This window comes from Vidua chalybeata (genome assembly GCF_026979565.1).
Source record: "Vidua chalybeata isolate OUT-0048 chromosome W unlocalized genomic scaffold, bVidCha1 merged haplotype SUPER_W_unloc_8, whole genome shotgun sequence".
NCBI lineage: Eukaryota > Metazoa > Chordata > Aves > Passeriformes > Viduidae > Vidua > Vidua chalybeata.
In genome coordinates this window covers 482,769-498,367 of record NW_026530343.1, presented here as the reverse complement: position 1 = coordinate 498,367, position 15,599 = coordinate 482,769, and the positions used below count along the sequence as shown (strand labels likewise).

Genomic DNA, 15,599 nt, shown 5'->3' with positions numbered 1-15,599 from the left:
TGAAATTGAATCATGTTCAGTTCAAACACTTGAAATTTTAAGTGCTGTAGATTCTTCAACTAGCAAAAGAAAGACTTTAACAAGTAAAAACTGTAAACAACACGATAAAACATGAAAAAGTAGTTTCTTAACATATAGCATGTTTTTTAGTATATAAAGTTTTTATTTTTTAAAAGTAGCCATTCATCATTATACAGTACTAATCAGGTTTAAACTGTTACTCAAAATTAGTAATTTATTTCTAAATGGTGAGTTCTATTTTCTCCTAGAATCAAAAATCAATGAATTACAGTAAAAGAGCTATAAAGAACAACTATAGCTGCTGTAGTTCTAACCAGTGCAGCATTCTTTGCCCTATTGGTAACTTTCCTGGCAATATAACATACTTATAATGAGGTAAAAAAAAAGTTAAAATTACCAGAGCACATCTTAGATCTCCCCAAAATACCCCATTTTATTAAAGCAGTATTGCTATGTCACTTTCAAGGTATGCTTTTTTGTTGTAACTCTTATAGTATTTTGTAGTTAAGAATGTAATAATGCTTTATACACTCAAACATTAGACACTACCGGGACGGAAGCGGGAAAAAAGAAAAAGAAAGAAGAAAATTTTCAAGATAAGCCTGTGTTCTGCTTTAATTATGCTTTAAGCCGTTCTTGTTTACCGAGTGTGCAAACAGTGTTAACTAGGCAAGATAGTGCTTGACAGAAAAGAAAAGGTAGTTTTTCTTACTAGTACAAAGCTTCAAGTGACTTTTTAGATACTTGGTTAGCAATTAAAAGAGCTAAAGCAGAGCCTAGATTTGTAAGACTAAGTTTAGTAGTGCTGTAGAAATTCATCAAAATGTTAGAATATTGTTAAACTTTTGTTAAAAATACCAGACAAAAAAAAAAAATCAAGCTTTTAACCAACAGCTGTTCGACCAAGAGATAACCAAAAATTCACTTTAGTGTCTTTGATAACTAAAAGTGACACCTGTTTGGTTTTTTTTTTATAACATCTTGGTCCCTTTTAAATAAACTAAAGTAACTTCCAGTAAAGCTTTTGTATGTTAGTTATGATAAACTTAACAGAACATCAAAGATACTAAACATGCTTACCACAAATGTGCAAAGTGTAAATCATGCAGTGCTTCAAAATAGAGCAGCCATTAATTATTTACTGCTAGCTCAAAAGCACAGATGTAAAGAGTTTAAAGAAATGTGTTGCATGAACCTTTCAGACCATTCAAAATCAATACATACTAAAATCAAAGAGTTACAGCAAATGTTACATCACTTAAAAGGAGAAGATAGTTTAGAAATAGAAAAATAGCTTAAGAATTTAGAAATTAGTCCCTAGCTAAGAACCGTGATTATGTATGCAGTAGAGATTATAGCTGTTGTTTTGCTGCTTTTGCTAATATTGCTGTGTTTATTCAGTTGCATTCAAAGGTTAGTCGAACGAGTAATTCAAAACATGTAGCAAACCAACTTGTTAGTTCAAAAAGAAAATGGGGGAAATGTGGAGAGTTTTGTAGAGGACTGGTTAAGGGATAAAGGACATGATTCAGTTCAGCTAGTTAAGCGGGCCCCAGGCCTCAAGGTCATTGCGCCCTTGAGGGCAGGTGTTATACGATAACAAGATGCGTAACCAAGGTCTGCAGACAGAAAATCAAAAGGCAGTAACCATAGGCATGAGGAGCATGCCACCATGGAAAGTACCGAGAGGCGGGACTGATCTTCATTGTACAAACCAATAAGGAGCTTAGCTTTTGCAATATGTATGAGCCTTATCATTATAGTTATAAGTGTACTCGCATGCTTTGAATAAATGAAACTTGTTGATCATCATCGGATGAGCTTGTCTCCCGTCACTTTTCCCACAATCGTGTTTCTTCTGTTGGCAGTTGGTTGTATGGTGGAGCTTTTTCAGCATGTGTTACTTGTTTTTGTGCATCAGTGAGACTAAATTTTTCATTTTTAGGAGAATTTGTAATTATATTTAAAATCTCAGGGCAATTCAGTTTTCTATTATGGGCACGCTGTGTGATGAGAGCAATCTACTTGCTCCATGTGGCATTGGTGGCATGGTGGGTAGAGGGAACTTTTGCATTGAACATCTACCCCAGCACTGGTAGTCGAGGTGTCAGAAGGAGTTGTGCTTCAGTGCTTATTACTTCTGAGGTGGCTTGGACTCTTTTATAGGCTGCTAAGATTTTTTTTCTGTTTGAGTGTAGCTGGCTCCAGACCTTTTGTAGCTTCGACTCCAGAATCTTAGTGGTCAACCTCGAGTTTTGTTGCAGTGCAAGCTGATCTGTAGTTAGCATTAATCCAGTTAGAAATAAGAAATCCAGCCCAGTTCCATGAACTAGCCTCTGGGTTGACTGACAGAGGTTCCAACCAATAACAACTCTCCTAAAATGCAAGTATTTGATTGGTTCAGAGTCTGGGGAGTGCAGAGACCAGACCAATGTCTGTGTAGCACTGTGAGTTTTTGAATTGCCTATAAAAGGTGGTAGGAAACAATAAACCAGGCTATTTGGCTGATGAAGCACAGGAGGTCTGATGTCTGTTAAGTCTCAGACATATGAACACCAATGAGTCAGAGTTTCACCAGGCACCTTCTGCCAAAGGCTTCAGGACAAGCCATTGTTGTTCCTGGCTGCAGAGTAGAGCACGTTCTTTACATCTGGTCCTGTCTTGACTAGGCCAAGGACTACTGCATGAGTGATCTCCTGCTTGATCTGGGCGAAAGCTTGTTGCTATTCAGGGTCCTATTGGAAAGTGTTTTTCTTGTGGGTAACTAGGTAAAGAAGGCTCACAATCTGGCTGTACTCTGGAATATCCATTCTCTAAAATGTTATGACGCTTAGGAAAGCTTGCATTTCCTTCTTGCTGGTCGGTGGAGATATTGCTGTGATCTTGTTGATGACATCAGGCAGGACTGTGACACCGTCTCTCTTACTACTTTACTCCCAGGAACTGGATTTTTCGAGCAGGTCCTTTAACTTTACTCTTCTTGATGGTGAAACTGACTTTTAGGAGAATCTGGATGATTTTCTCTCCTTTCTCAAACACCTCTGATTCCATGTTCCCCCACACAATGATGTCATTGATGTACTGCAGATGTTCTGGAGCCTCACCCTTTTTTAGTGCAGCCTGAATCAGTCTATGGCAGATGGTAGGACTGTGCTTCTCCTCCTGGGGCAGTCGGTTCTAGGTGTACTGCACTCCCCTCCAAGTGAAGGCAAACTAAAGCCTGCACTCTGCTGCCAGAGGAATGGAGAAAAATGCATTGGTAATGTCAATAGTGGAGTACTACTTTGCTGCCTTGGACTCTAACTCGTACTGGAGCTCTAACATGTTCGGCATAGCAGTGCTCAATGGTGGAGTCCATTCAAGGCACAATAGTTTACAGTCAATCCCTGTTTTGTTTCAGATTTGCACACAGGCTAAATGGGACTGTTGAAGGGTGAGTGGGTTTTGCTGACCACCCTTTGGCTCTCTAGCTTACAGATCATCTTGTGGATGGGGATTACAGCATCTCGAGTTGCCCTGTACTGTTGGCGATGCATTGTTGAAGTGGCAGTTGGTACTCGTTGCTTTTCCCCCTTCAGAAGTCTTAATGCAGATGGGTTCTCTGATAGTCCAGGCAAGGTGTTTAATTGCTTAACACCCTCTGTCTCTACAGCTGCTATCCTAAATGCCCACCTGAGTCCTTTTGGGTCTTTGAAATACTCACTTTGGAGAAAGTCTATGCCCAAAATGCATGGCTCCTCTGGGCCAATCACAATCAGGTGTTTCTTCTACTTATTTCTAGTCAGGCTTACATCAGCTTCTACTAAAGTAAAATCTTGTGATCCTCTTGTCACACCAGCAATAGAAACAGATTCTGCCTCCACATGTCTCGATTGGATTAATGTGCGCTGCACACCAGTGTCGAACAAGGCCTCATATTTTTGTGGTTCTGGTGTGCCGGGCTAACGAATCTACACAGTTCAAAAAACACAATTTTCCCTAGCCTCTACCTGGCTAGAGGCAGGACCCCTCTAAGCCTGGTTATCCTTCTTTCTCTGGGCATATGTCTTGGAGGTTCCTTCAAGGGGTTTGGACATATCATCATATCTGGCAGTTTGGCTACGGACTACTGGAGCTGCTTCTTTTTTGATGGAACTTCCTCTCTGAGTCTTGCTGTCTTTTAATTCAAATGACCATTGTGCCAGAGCAGTAGTAGATTTTCTATCCCATCTCTTAATATTTTTTCTACAGTCACGCAGGAAGAACCACAGCTCAGCTCGTGGGGTGTACCTTCTCTCCCTATCTGGGGGATGTCTACGTTTGGTACTAGAACTTCTGATATGTACTGCCAAGATTTGGAGAAAGTCCTCTTTAATCTCTTCTCTGAGTTTCTTGTAATTCTCTTTCATCTTATCTTCTAACTAACTAATTATAGATTCATCAGTCACTGAGTGTAATCTTTTCTTAGGCCACGAAGGTCCTTCAGGGAAAAGGACCTAATAGCAACTTCTGATTTCGTGTCAGTTGCTTTGACTTTTGATTTTGTATCAGGAGGTGGCTTTGACAGTCTTTTCCCCGGATCATCATCGTCTACTGGCCGATTGGTTTTGGTTGTGTGCTTTTTTCCTGCGGCGACTGCCAGTGGCTTAGGTTCACTGTCTGGTTTAACTGCTGGCTTAGGCTCACTGTCTGGTTTAGCTACAACCTGAGTGACTGGGGTGTTGGCTGCAGCCTGAGTGACTGGGATAGCTGCTGATATATCTCCCTGCCCCCCTGCCTCTATCTGCTGCCCTACAGTATCTAGCAGCATGCAATAAGTATATGCCAGGGCCCAGCTTATTGCAATGGTCTTTTTCTCCTTAGAGTCATCATGGCAGTTCTCTTCCAGATATTTCCCCACCTCATCTGGGTTCTGAATTTGTTCACGTGAAAATTCCCAGGCTGAGGGATCAGAAAATTCCTTCAGGGTTTGGCCCATATTTTCTCATTCTCCACATTACTCAGATTTTTTTACGCTTGGGTCTACTCCTGGGTCAGGAGTCTCATCAGCCTCTCTGGAAATCTCAGCCCTCACTCTAGACAAGCTGCAAACTATATAGAGGAAGTCTACTAGATTAAATACCAGGAAGGTGGTCTCTCTAACATTCAGGGGAAACTGAACATTCTCCAAAAGTGACGTAACAAATTCAAAGGAGGAAAGGAAAGGTTGAAAAGCCTCATTTTCTGCTCCTCCTCTAACAAACTGGGTGCAATTATTAATAAATCCCTAAAACATGCTATTGGAACTAGGATGCAGTGTAGGACGAAGAAACCATAAGCTATACATATCTGGAACAAACTTTAGTACTTTTGTAAATTTCCTATAAATCATTATCACCACACTCAGCACAATAGCTATTCTAATCCATGCCCCTTTACTGTAAAAACTACATGTTAGGACAATACTGGAGCTATCTCTGGATAAGAAAATAAGCCTGGGGACCAGAAAGGTATTAAAACCTCAAAAAAGCCTAGGGACCAGAAACACATGAAGGCTTCCACCCATAGAGACTATGAATTCAAGCAACATGGCTACTGACTACTTTATCTCAATACGGAGTAATTACAACTAAAATGCAATTAGTACAGTTTTTTTCCTCACTACAAGAAAGACATTGAGGTGCTGGAGCACATCTAAAGAAGAGTAAGGAAGCTGATGAAGCATCTGGAACATAAGTCCTATGATGAGTAGCTGAGCATAATGAGTGTTTTTAGTGTGGAGAATAGAAGGCTCAGGGGAGAACTTATTGCTCTCTACAAGTGTTTGAAAGGAGGTTGTAACAGTGTCAGTCTCTTGTCCTATGTAACAATTGACAGAACAAGCAGAAATGGCCACAAGTTGCACCAGGGGAGGTTCAGGATGGATATTAGGAAATAATTCTTCACTGAAAGGGTTATAAAGCATTTGAACAGGTTGCCCAGAGAAGTGGTTGAGTCACCATCCCTTGAGGGTATTTAAAAGATGTGCAGATGTGGCACTTAGGGACATGGTTTAGTGGTAGACTTGGTAGTGTTAGGTTAATGGTTGGACTTGAGAATCTTTTAGGCCTTTTCCAACTTAAACAATTCTATGATTCCATGTCTGAGCAACATCAGAATCTGCAAGATTCACTTTGATTTTGTTCTCTAGAAGCCTGTGTGAGGACTTAAAGAGTGCAATTACATGTCTCAAAACAGTATTCCCATAAGATAAGCCACCACAACAGGAACTTGAGATAAGCACGGATGGCAAAAAGGAAGGCACTAATTCCAGGCTTAAACAGAGGTGAAGGTTTGGAATTAGCACACCGGACAAAATTCCACTGTGCAGACTGTGGGAAAGGAAACCACTGCTTACACCCATGCCAGTCCAAGTTGTGGGAACATCTGCGACCACCCCTTGGATACCTGGAACTTGGACTGTATAAAGGTGGTACCTCCAGTAGAATGACTCTGGGACCCCCACCACCGAAGACCAGGGTGAAGAACGCTGCAGGAATCCACATGGTGGTGGTATCTTTTGCTTAATTTCTTTCTCACTCTCTCTCCCCCCCTGTTCTCTTCCTATTTCTTTCTATCTCTCTACCTCACATTTACTGTTAAATAAAATCTGTACTATTGACTTTGGCATATGGTCTCCTTTGCACATTAATTTGGGCAGAGACATCTCTCACTAATTGGTTCATAACAGCCTGTTTGATGGTGAAACTGTTGTTTTCAGGAGGCATCTCCTAAAAAAAAGTTTCCATAGTAGCTAATCAGGCCTGTCTTAGAATTTTCAAATAATAAAGAAGTAGAGTTAATTCCTGGTTCTGAACTCAGTTTGTTCTGACTCTGTATTAACTACATTGTGTCAGCCTAACAGTTCTTCAGAATTGTATTGAACCACACAGAATTTTACAGTGTCAGGAAGCCCTTGCAAGCAGAACTATATGCTTCACTTATTTAAATTTCCACTATCATGCAAAATGCTTTGCAGGAACAATTAAACAAGGCTTAAGTAAAGGCTAACTTGATGTTAGAAACAAATTTACCATTTGTAAGATTTTATGTCATAAGCCTTTGATTTGGGCAAATATTCTCAGGTTATCAATGAGTAAATTCTAAATTTACCTGGAACTATTTTAATGCCGATCTCTTTCAAAAAATTAAGGATTACTTGCATTTAAAGTTCAGGAAATTCATATAAAATAAATAAGGTTTTTGAAACTTGGTTATTATGTCTTGTTGTACGTTTATCTCTGCCTTGAACCACATGCATTTCAGTACCCATTAATTTGTTGGCTGATCATAGCTGTGCATAATCAATATTTACAGCAATACCTGTTACAGGTATCGTGTCCATGACCTGTGTTCTAAAGAATAATCATGCTTGAGTCATTGAATTTGCAAAAGGAAACTGCCTGCATATTTAATATACCACATACCTATGAATTGTAAATGAATCAGTTAAATCTTACATTTTGGTAAGAAGGTGGAAAATGTGAAATGGATATGTTTATCAACTAAAATGGAATTGCATTGATTGATTTAAAAAAAAACCACATTATTTTCACAACTGCATAAATGTATCTCTTTTTTTTTTTTTTTTTTTTTTAAATTCCAGAATCGAATGGAAGAAAGCAAAGCACTCTTTAGGACAATTATCACATATCCATGGTTCCAGAATTCTTCGGTCATTCTGTTCTTAAATAAAAAAGATCTTTTAGAGGAGAAAATTATGTACTCCCATTTAGTTGATTATTTCCCAGAGTATGATGGTAAGTATATTGCCACCAGAGCTCATGCCCCATTTAAATTGCAGTAATGACCAAATGTAATAGTGTTGCCCATATTTTGCTTGGAGGTTCTTAGGACAAAGATAATCACCCATTCTTCATTAAATCTATTTTCTTCTTTACAAATTGTACTAAGTACACCAAATGGCTAGTTTGTAGCTGAATGGCTTACTGGTCATGTTTTTTAAAAAAATATATGAAAAGGAAAATATGATTAAGAATAACAGTTTTTAATGGTTCAAATTTTTAAAGTCACTGAAGTCTTGTGGAACTTCTTAGATTGCTAGGAATTCATCTTATACCTCCATTAATAGTGGACAAGATGGCAGTACCTTTCATGTGAAATTATTGATTCTAGATGAATAACATCATATTAGCAATGTACCTTATTCTGTCCTTGTTCATAAGTTGGGGTGAGGATTTGAACTGAAGTATAAATAATACATATAATACATTTTTCATTCTATTCAACATCTCACATACTCTTCTTTTTTAATTGGGTTTGTGTTTTGTTGTTTTTTTTTGTTTAAGGCTGGAAATCTGAAGGCAAGTCATAAATTCTGTGTGGCTCTCAGATAAACCAATATCACTTCTCCCACCATTTTATTGTACCATTTCTTCTTTGTTTCCATTACTTTAATTTTATGTTACTTATATGACATTTAATGTGCTTGTCCCTGAAAACATTATGTGGAACAAACAGCTGTTTCCAAAGAAGCCATACTTTGAGAAAGTTCTCCTGAGGTGAAAACCTAGGTATTCAAAGGTAACTGAGTGGAGGCTTTGGTAACAGAGAAAAAAATCATATTCATATAATGACATCTCTTTTGTCACACCAGAGAGTGAAAAGCAGATTCAAAGGCTACAAAAAATATTAAACCTCTCATTTTCAAAATGAGTTAGTGATAGAAGGAAAAAGTTTCATGTTTTTCCTGTTTGAGAGGAAAGGATGTGTTCACAGTGAACAGCCTGGAGGATCAGGCCATACTTATTTATGAATCAGTGTAAGTTTAGTTTGATAGCACTAAACAGAAGAGAACTGACAGTTAAATAGAATATATTCTTGTCTTTTCATGTTAGAAGTGTGACAGGTGCTTTAGATGACATCCTGCAGGTGAGAAGGCTATACAGGCCCTTTTGTTATGATCACTCAAGTAGAGGTAAACCTGTGTTAAATGCTTGTCCAGAGAAACCAGACAAAATTAATACATAAGAGTTGACATTGGAAGGGAGCTCTGACATTCAAGTCCAACTCTCCTGCTCAAACTAGGTCATCTAGTGACTGCTTCACAGGTATATGTCCAGATGGCTTTTGAATATCTCCAAGGAGGGAGACTTTGCAACCTTTTTGGGCAACCTGTCCCAATGCTCAGTCACCCTCACAGCAAAAAAAGGGGTTTCTGATGTTCAAATGGAAACTCCTGTGTTGCTTCTTGTTCTCTAACTGGGCACCATCCACAAGAGCCTGGCTTCATCTTCTTTGCACCCTCCCTTCAGGTATCTGTACACATTGGTAAGATCTCCATCTGAGCCTTCTTTTCTCTAGGTTAAACAGTCCCAGGTTTCTCAGCCTTTCATCCAGTCCTTTAATTATCTTTGTGGCCTTTGGCTGGACTTTCTCCAGTATGCCCTTGTCTTCTTATACTGAGGAGCCAAGGACTGGACACACAACTCCAGCTGTGGTCTCATCAGTGTTGATTAGAGGGGAAGGTCACATCACTCAACATGCTGGCAACACTCCTCCTAATGCAGCCCAGGATACCATTTGCCTTCTTTGTGTTAACAGCACATTGGTGGCTCATGTTCAACCTAGTATCCACCAGGACCCTCAGGTGCCTTTTCTGCCAAGCTGCTTTCTAGTTGGGTGTCCTCCAGTATATATTAGTGCCTATGTTTGTTACTCTTCAGGTCCAGGACTTGGCACTTGCCCTTGTTGAATTTCATGAGGTTCCTGTCGGCCCATTTGTCCAGCCTGTTAAGGTCCCTCTGGATGGAGTCACTCCTCCCAGTTTTGTGTCACCAACAAATTTGCTGCGGGTACACTCTGCTCCCTTATCCAGATCATTAAAGATGTTAAATAGGACTGGATCCAGTACTGGCTACTGGGGTACCCCACTAGTTACTGTCATCCAACTAGACAATATCCACTGCTCTGCTGTCATCTACTAGGCCAGTCATTTCAACATAGAGGGTTGTCAGATTTTCAATCAGTCAGCTCAGAGAAAGCCTCTTCCTCTTCTCCTTTACCATGGGTAAGGGAAACAAAAAAAGGTTATGGACAATTAGGGCCATAGCCAGTAGGCCAGACCTGAAAGTCGTTTAAGTGTCTAATTCTTCAGATCTTGCTGGACTTAACCCCTTAGAGAAGGTTATGGTTTAATTTGATTTCTTTTGGTGGAAAGATGGGGTGGATGACTTGTGGTTTACTCCCATCTGGCAACTTAGTATCACACAGCTCCTTACTCACTCCTCCCTGCCTGGGGAGAAGAATCAGAAAACAATTTAATAATTGAAGTAAAATAAAATATAGTAATAATACTAATTACAATAATAACAATAATAATATTAATGAAAAGGACAGAATAAAAACAATTGATGTACAGTAAAAGCAATTAGTGCACAATATAATTGCTCATCACCCACTGACTAACACCCATCCCATCCCCAAGCAATGATTGGCCCCTTCTGGCTAACTTCCCCCACTTAATATACTGGGCATGATATTTTATGGTGTGGAATATCCCTTTGGCTACTTTGGGTCAGTTGTCTCAGCTGTGGTCCCTCCCAGCTTCTTGTGCACTTCCTCACTGGCAGAGCATGAGACACTAAAAAGGCCTTGACTCAGGGTAAGCACTACTCAGCAGCAACCAAAACATCAGTGTGCTATCAGCATTATTCTCATACTGAATCTAAAACACAGCACTGTACCAGTGTAGTGGTTTTACCTTGTCTGGATGCCAGGTGCCCACCAAGCTACTGTATCGCTCCCCAGTGGGAGAGGGAACAGAAAATAAGATGGAAAACAACTAGTCAGTTGAGATAAAGCAGTTTACTAAAGCAAAAAAAGAAAAGTGAAAGTTTAAGTGCACATAAGCAAAGGGAAAAGTTAATCTCTATTTCCCATCAGTGAGCAATGTTCAGCCACTTCCCAGGAAGCAGGGCTTCAGCACGTGTAGCAGTTGCTCCAGAAGGCAAACATTGTAGAATAATGAATGCCCCCTGTTCCTCCTCTCTCCCTTAGCTTTTATATCTGAGCTGATGTCATATGGTACGAAATATCTCTTTGGTTACTTTGGGTCAACTGCCTTGATTGTGTCCCCTCCCATGATCTTGCCCACTCACAGCCCCTTGATGAGGGTAAGGAAAGTTAGAGGGACAGTGCTGCTCAGCAGTAGCCAAATACTGGTGTGTTATCAACACCCTTCCAGCTACCAATGCAAAGCAAAACACTGTGAGGTCTGCTAAGGAAAAATGAACTCTGTCTTAGTCAGACATAATACAACCAGCTACTAAGAAGAAAATTAATTCTATCCCAGCCAAAACCAAGACAGTTGCAAAGTCTTTGGCTTGCACAGGTTACTGTGTATCCCTCTCTGCTGTTCCAACACCCTGTTTGGAGATGTTGAAGATGGCCGCATTTGGAGAACTCATCAGAATTAGGTATTTTTCAGCTGGATCACTTTTCCCATGTGGGTAGTACAATGGAGAAAGTAGCATAGGGATCAGAAATGGCAACCAGGATGGCAAAATGGACTGATTAAACTAAGCAGTTGTACTGCACAATATGTCATAACAACATTGGATGAGAGACTGAGATGTGCTCAAGGGTCAGAGTATCACATGGGGATATGCTTTCACAGATCATACTAAAAGACCAACTCAAAGACTGGAATCAAGTGCTGGGAGTAAGGAAAAAGACAAAAAGTGACCATGTTTGGGAAGGAAAGAATTAAAAAATATCTGTGGGACAGCACTCTCCTCCAGAGTCTTCCAAGAAAATAAATGCCTGCAATTGCAAGTTAATGTAGCCAAGCTAAATTGTGGTGCTTTTTTTACAGAACTTGACTATCTTATAGAGAAACCCTTTTAAGACTGCTAAAAAGGGAGCTATGGACAAGAAACCTATTGATTTGTATTATAATTCTTTTCCAAGATTAGTTAGATTGTAACCATTTAGCATTGTAAATCTAGCATTGGTTCATTCCCTTTTTCTAAATACCTGAGATGGTAAGCTTTCTTTTTAATCTCAGTTTTCTGTACTTGAATTCCAATCTGAAAAAATTGAATTACATTATAATAACCAGACTTGTTATTAGGCAAGCGAAATTTGGATATGGGCTTTAAATAGGGCAGTAGATTTTAAAAGAGGAACAAACCTGCTTGTGCCTACCCACTGTAAAAGTGTTTAACAAAATTCTAGGAAGTTGATAAAACCAATTAATGTCTTATTTTTAAGAAATCATTGTCTTTGAAAGTGTTGGAGTCTCCTTTACAAATGTTTAAACTTCCTAAGAGTAAAAAAAAAAAAATAGGGACATTAATTTTGCTGCTGTTTCTATAGAATATATGATGAAGCTAAAGGCTAGAACCTGTTGTGTTCAGAAATTTTTAAAATGTTGCAGTCCTCTTTGCCCTAGTTCAGAGAAACTATTATCTTTACATGTCCTTCTCTACATCTCATAAAATGTGTAAGTTTGTGTATGTGTCTATATATACAGATACATATTCATGTGCATACAAGATATTGTAGAATCATGTTCTCCTTCCACAAGGCTTTGCAACCAATAGATATCAGAAAGTATTTTATCTGTTGTGATGCCATTGTTACATAATTTGTGCATTTATCCAAATTAGAAATGCTTAAAATTGTATTTAAATATTAAAAATAAGTTTTATTGTACAGTCATTGAAAGCTATGTGGGCACATGCTAACTTCCTAAGTACAGATTTCATAACCATTGAAGGACAGAACTATATAACAACTGAGCGCTGGTATTTATATTGTCATATAACAAGACCAGAACTAATGAGGAGATAGGAGGAAAAGACACAGCAAACATACATGTTCTGTAGAAACCCACATTGCAGAAACAGGAGGACAATGGAATAATGGCCTATGAAAATTGCACTGGAACAGTATATGTATATACAATATATGAAAAAATAACTTGTGGCTGATGTTCCTACTTCTGTGCTGCTCTTTTGGCTGTGAACATGAACCAATTTTCACTCCTATAGATTGGAAGTTATTATTTTGCCTTATGCAAAGCAGAATATGCAGTTTGGTTACATAGACTTCATGTTCTGAGAATTACAGACTTTGTTTAAGTTTAATAGAATTGTTATATATAATTTAGAAAATTAATTTTTTAGAGCATTAAGTTTTGCAATTGAACAGCTTCAACTAGCAAGCATGAATATTTTGCTATCACTAAATGTGGTGGTTTGAAAATGGAATTGGTGCCCCATGTGAGGAAATCAAACCAAACCCGCTACACTAAAGTAAATTAAATTCTGTTTGGGACAGTGTCAGACCAGTTTAAGATGTAACTTGATTATGCTACATTTTAAAAGAATGTACTCTTTAAATACAGTAGACTGAAAATGGGCCAGATCTCTTAATTTTTTAATATATTTATGAGTATAAAGCAAGTAATTCTTATGTTGTTCATTTTGTGGGGTCATCAAGTTCATCTCTCCATTTTTAACACCTTATGAAAGAAAGAAGATAGCACAAAAAGAACAGCTCTTCTATTATCAACTTCTGGAATTTCCTTTAATTTTTATTTTTTAATGGTCCCCGCTGGGAAAAAATAGTATATGGTAGTATTTATTAATAAAATTTTTCCCTTCCTCTCTTATACAAGGATAAGAGACTGAGTCTTTCTTCTGTTTTCTGCTCCTGAGGTTCCCCTCCTAAGTAAACTCAAATACTGAATTGACTTTAAGAGAAACTGACTTTTTCTTCTTAATTATCAGGACCACAACGGGATGCACAAGCAGCACGAGAGTTCATCTTGAAGATGTTTGTAGACCTGAATCCAGATAGTGACAAAATTATCTACTCCCACTTCACTTGTGCTACAGACACAGAGAATATACGCTTTGTCTTTGCTGCTGTCAAGGACACGATTCTACAGTTAAACCTGAAGGAATACAACCTGGTCTAACTGTGCCTAAGAGGCCCTCCAAGACCACCTTTGTGTGATTGAAGATGCACAATAGGGACTGGATTATCTGTGAAAACAAGTTGCATAATACTAATTTATTGCTGGCCTGTACTCTGTGAATGTTCAGAGTTTTTTAGTTGATATTATGATTTTATTTAAACTATGTAGAGGAAAACCAAAAGATGCTGAAGTACATTCACAGTACATTTTCTTATTTTTTAGGCAAAATCTTGTGACTCGGTGGTTTCTAAATTCTCAGTCATACACTCAAAAAGGATAACAGGTTTGTGTTATTGAAGCAAAATCAAGCTGGTTTCCTCTTTCCCTGACCCTTTCTCTCCCTCCTTCCTCCCCTGCTATGTTTTAAAAGTACAATGGCCATTTTACTACTTGCATTCCTTGATAATATATTTCCAGTTTAGTGACTTGGCCAAGAAAATTACTATCATCAGAAGTGATCAGTCATTTAAATTTTACAGAATGTGCTTTCTCTGAAGGATCAGAAGTATTGATAGTATGATTTTTTTAATTCTTAAAATTAGTGTTCTCATTCTGTCTTCACTTCTGAGACTAGAATATTGGGAATTGCAAAATATAAATAGTTGTGTATGGATTTAGAATTTAAACATACTTTCACAGTTCAGAAAGATGCATAGAAGACAGTAATAAAATAATTAAAGACATAAATGTTCATAGAATATAATTGAGTCTCTTTTTAATTGCTATGTGCCATTATTTTCTCTTTTCTTTATTCACTAATGACAAGTAGAAATGTCATGGACACTACATTTTCCCCAGTGACTACAGCTGGAAACAGGGTTAGGGGTTTATTTTTCAGTTGTGTGCATTTTTTCTTAAGTTAGAGCTTTTTAAAAGTGTTTTTCCACTGTAGAAATTTTTTTTTCTGTATAAAATCTTGCCAAATATGGCTTTTTATGAAGCCAATACTTTTGAAACATAAGATAGTGATTGAAATGCCAAACTAATGGATTGGGAATTGACCTGATTGAGTCAACTGCCAAATGATAAACATAGTTTTAACTCATATGTTCTTGTTTTTATTGTGTTCCATTTTCTAATGCCAAAAACAACAGTGTGAGTGAATATGCTACTCAGTATATGTGTATAGAAGACAGTTTAATTCTCTCCTTATGTCAGAGATGGCATGAGATTGCATACAATGTTTTTTCTAATTATATCAAGCACCTCGTTTATTACTGATGAATGATCACATTCAGAAACCTTTCTTGATAAGGTTGCCTCTTAACCTATTCACAGACATTTTATAGGTTTCATGAAAAATAGTCTCTCTTGATGTTCTTTAGAAAGATTTCTTAATGCAAAACACTCTTGAAATTTAAACATGCAAGTTTTTAATAACAAAAATGTAGTACCCATTAATGAGCAGCTTGGGTTGAAAGGTATTTTTTGACCAGGTGCATGATTGCTAGCAAACTACAGAGAACTCTGAGGTCAGACATTGAATTACTTACATTGCCAAGTAGCAATAGGGTGCACTTAGCACAGAAGCTGCTGCCTTCTGTGCAGCAAAGGAAAGGTGGAAAAACAATCTCTTATTACTTGAGTAACAAAGTTAACAATAAATACTAATTAGTTGTTTTTCATCCTTAAT

General features: G+C 38.1%; 1 protein-coding gene across 2 annotated transcripts in view; it reads left to right on the top strand.

The window, feature by feature from the left end:
• Positions 1 to 15,240, top strand: part of LOC128783022 (guanine nucleotide-binding protein G(q) subunit alpha) — a 233,425-nt gene extending 218,185 nt beyond the window's left edge. For both annotated transcript variants that reach the window (XM_053933597.1, XM_053933598.1), the window contains 2 exons: positions 7,625 to 7,778; positions 13,776 to 15,240. In XM_053933597.1, the coding sequence (XP_053789572.1) occupies positions 7,625 to 7,778; positions 13,776 to 13,966 (345 nt within the window). In that variant the 3' untranslated portion in view covers positions 13,967 to 15,240. The remainder of the gene's footprint in view (positions 1 to 7,624; positions 7,779 to 13,775) is intronic.
• Positions 15,241 to 15,599: the final 359 nt, after the last annotated feature.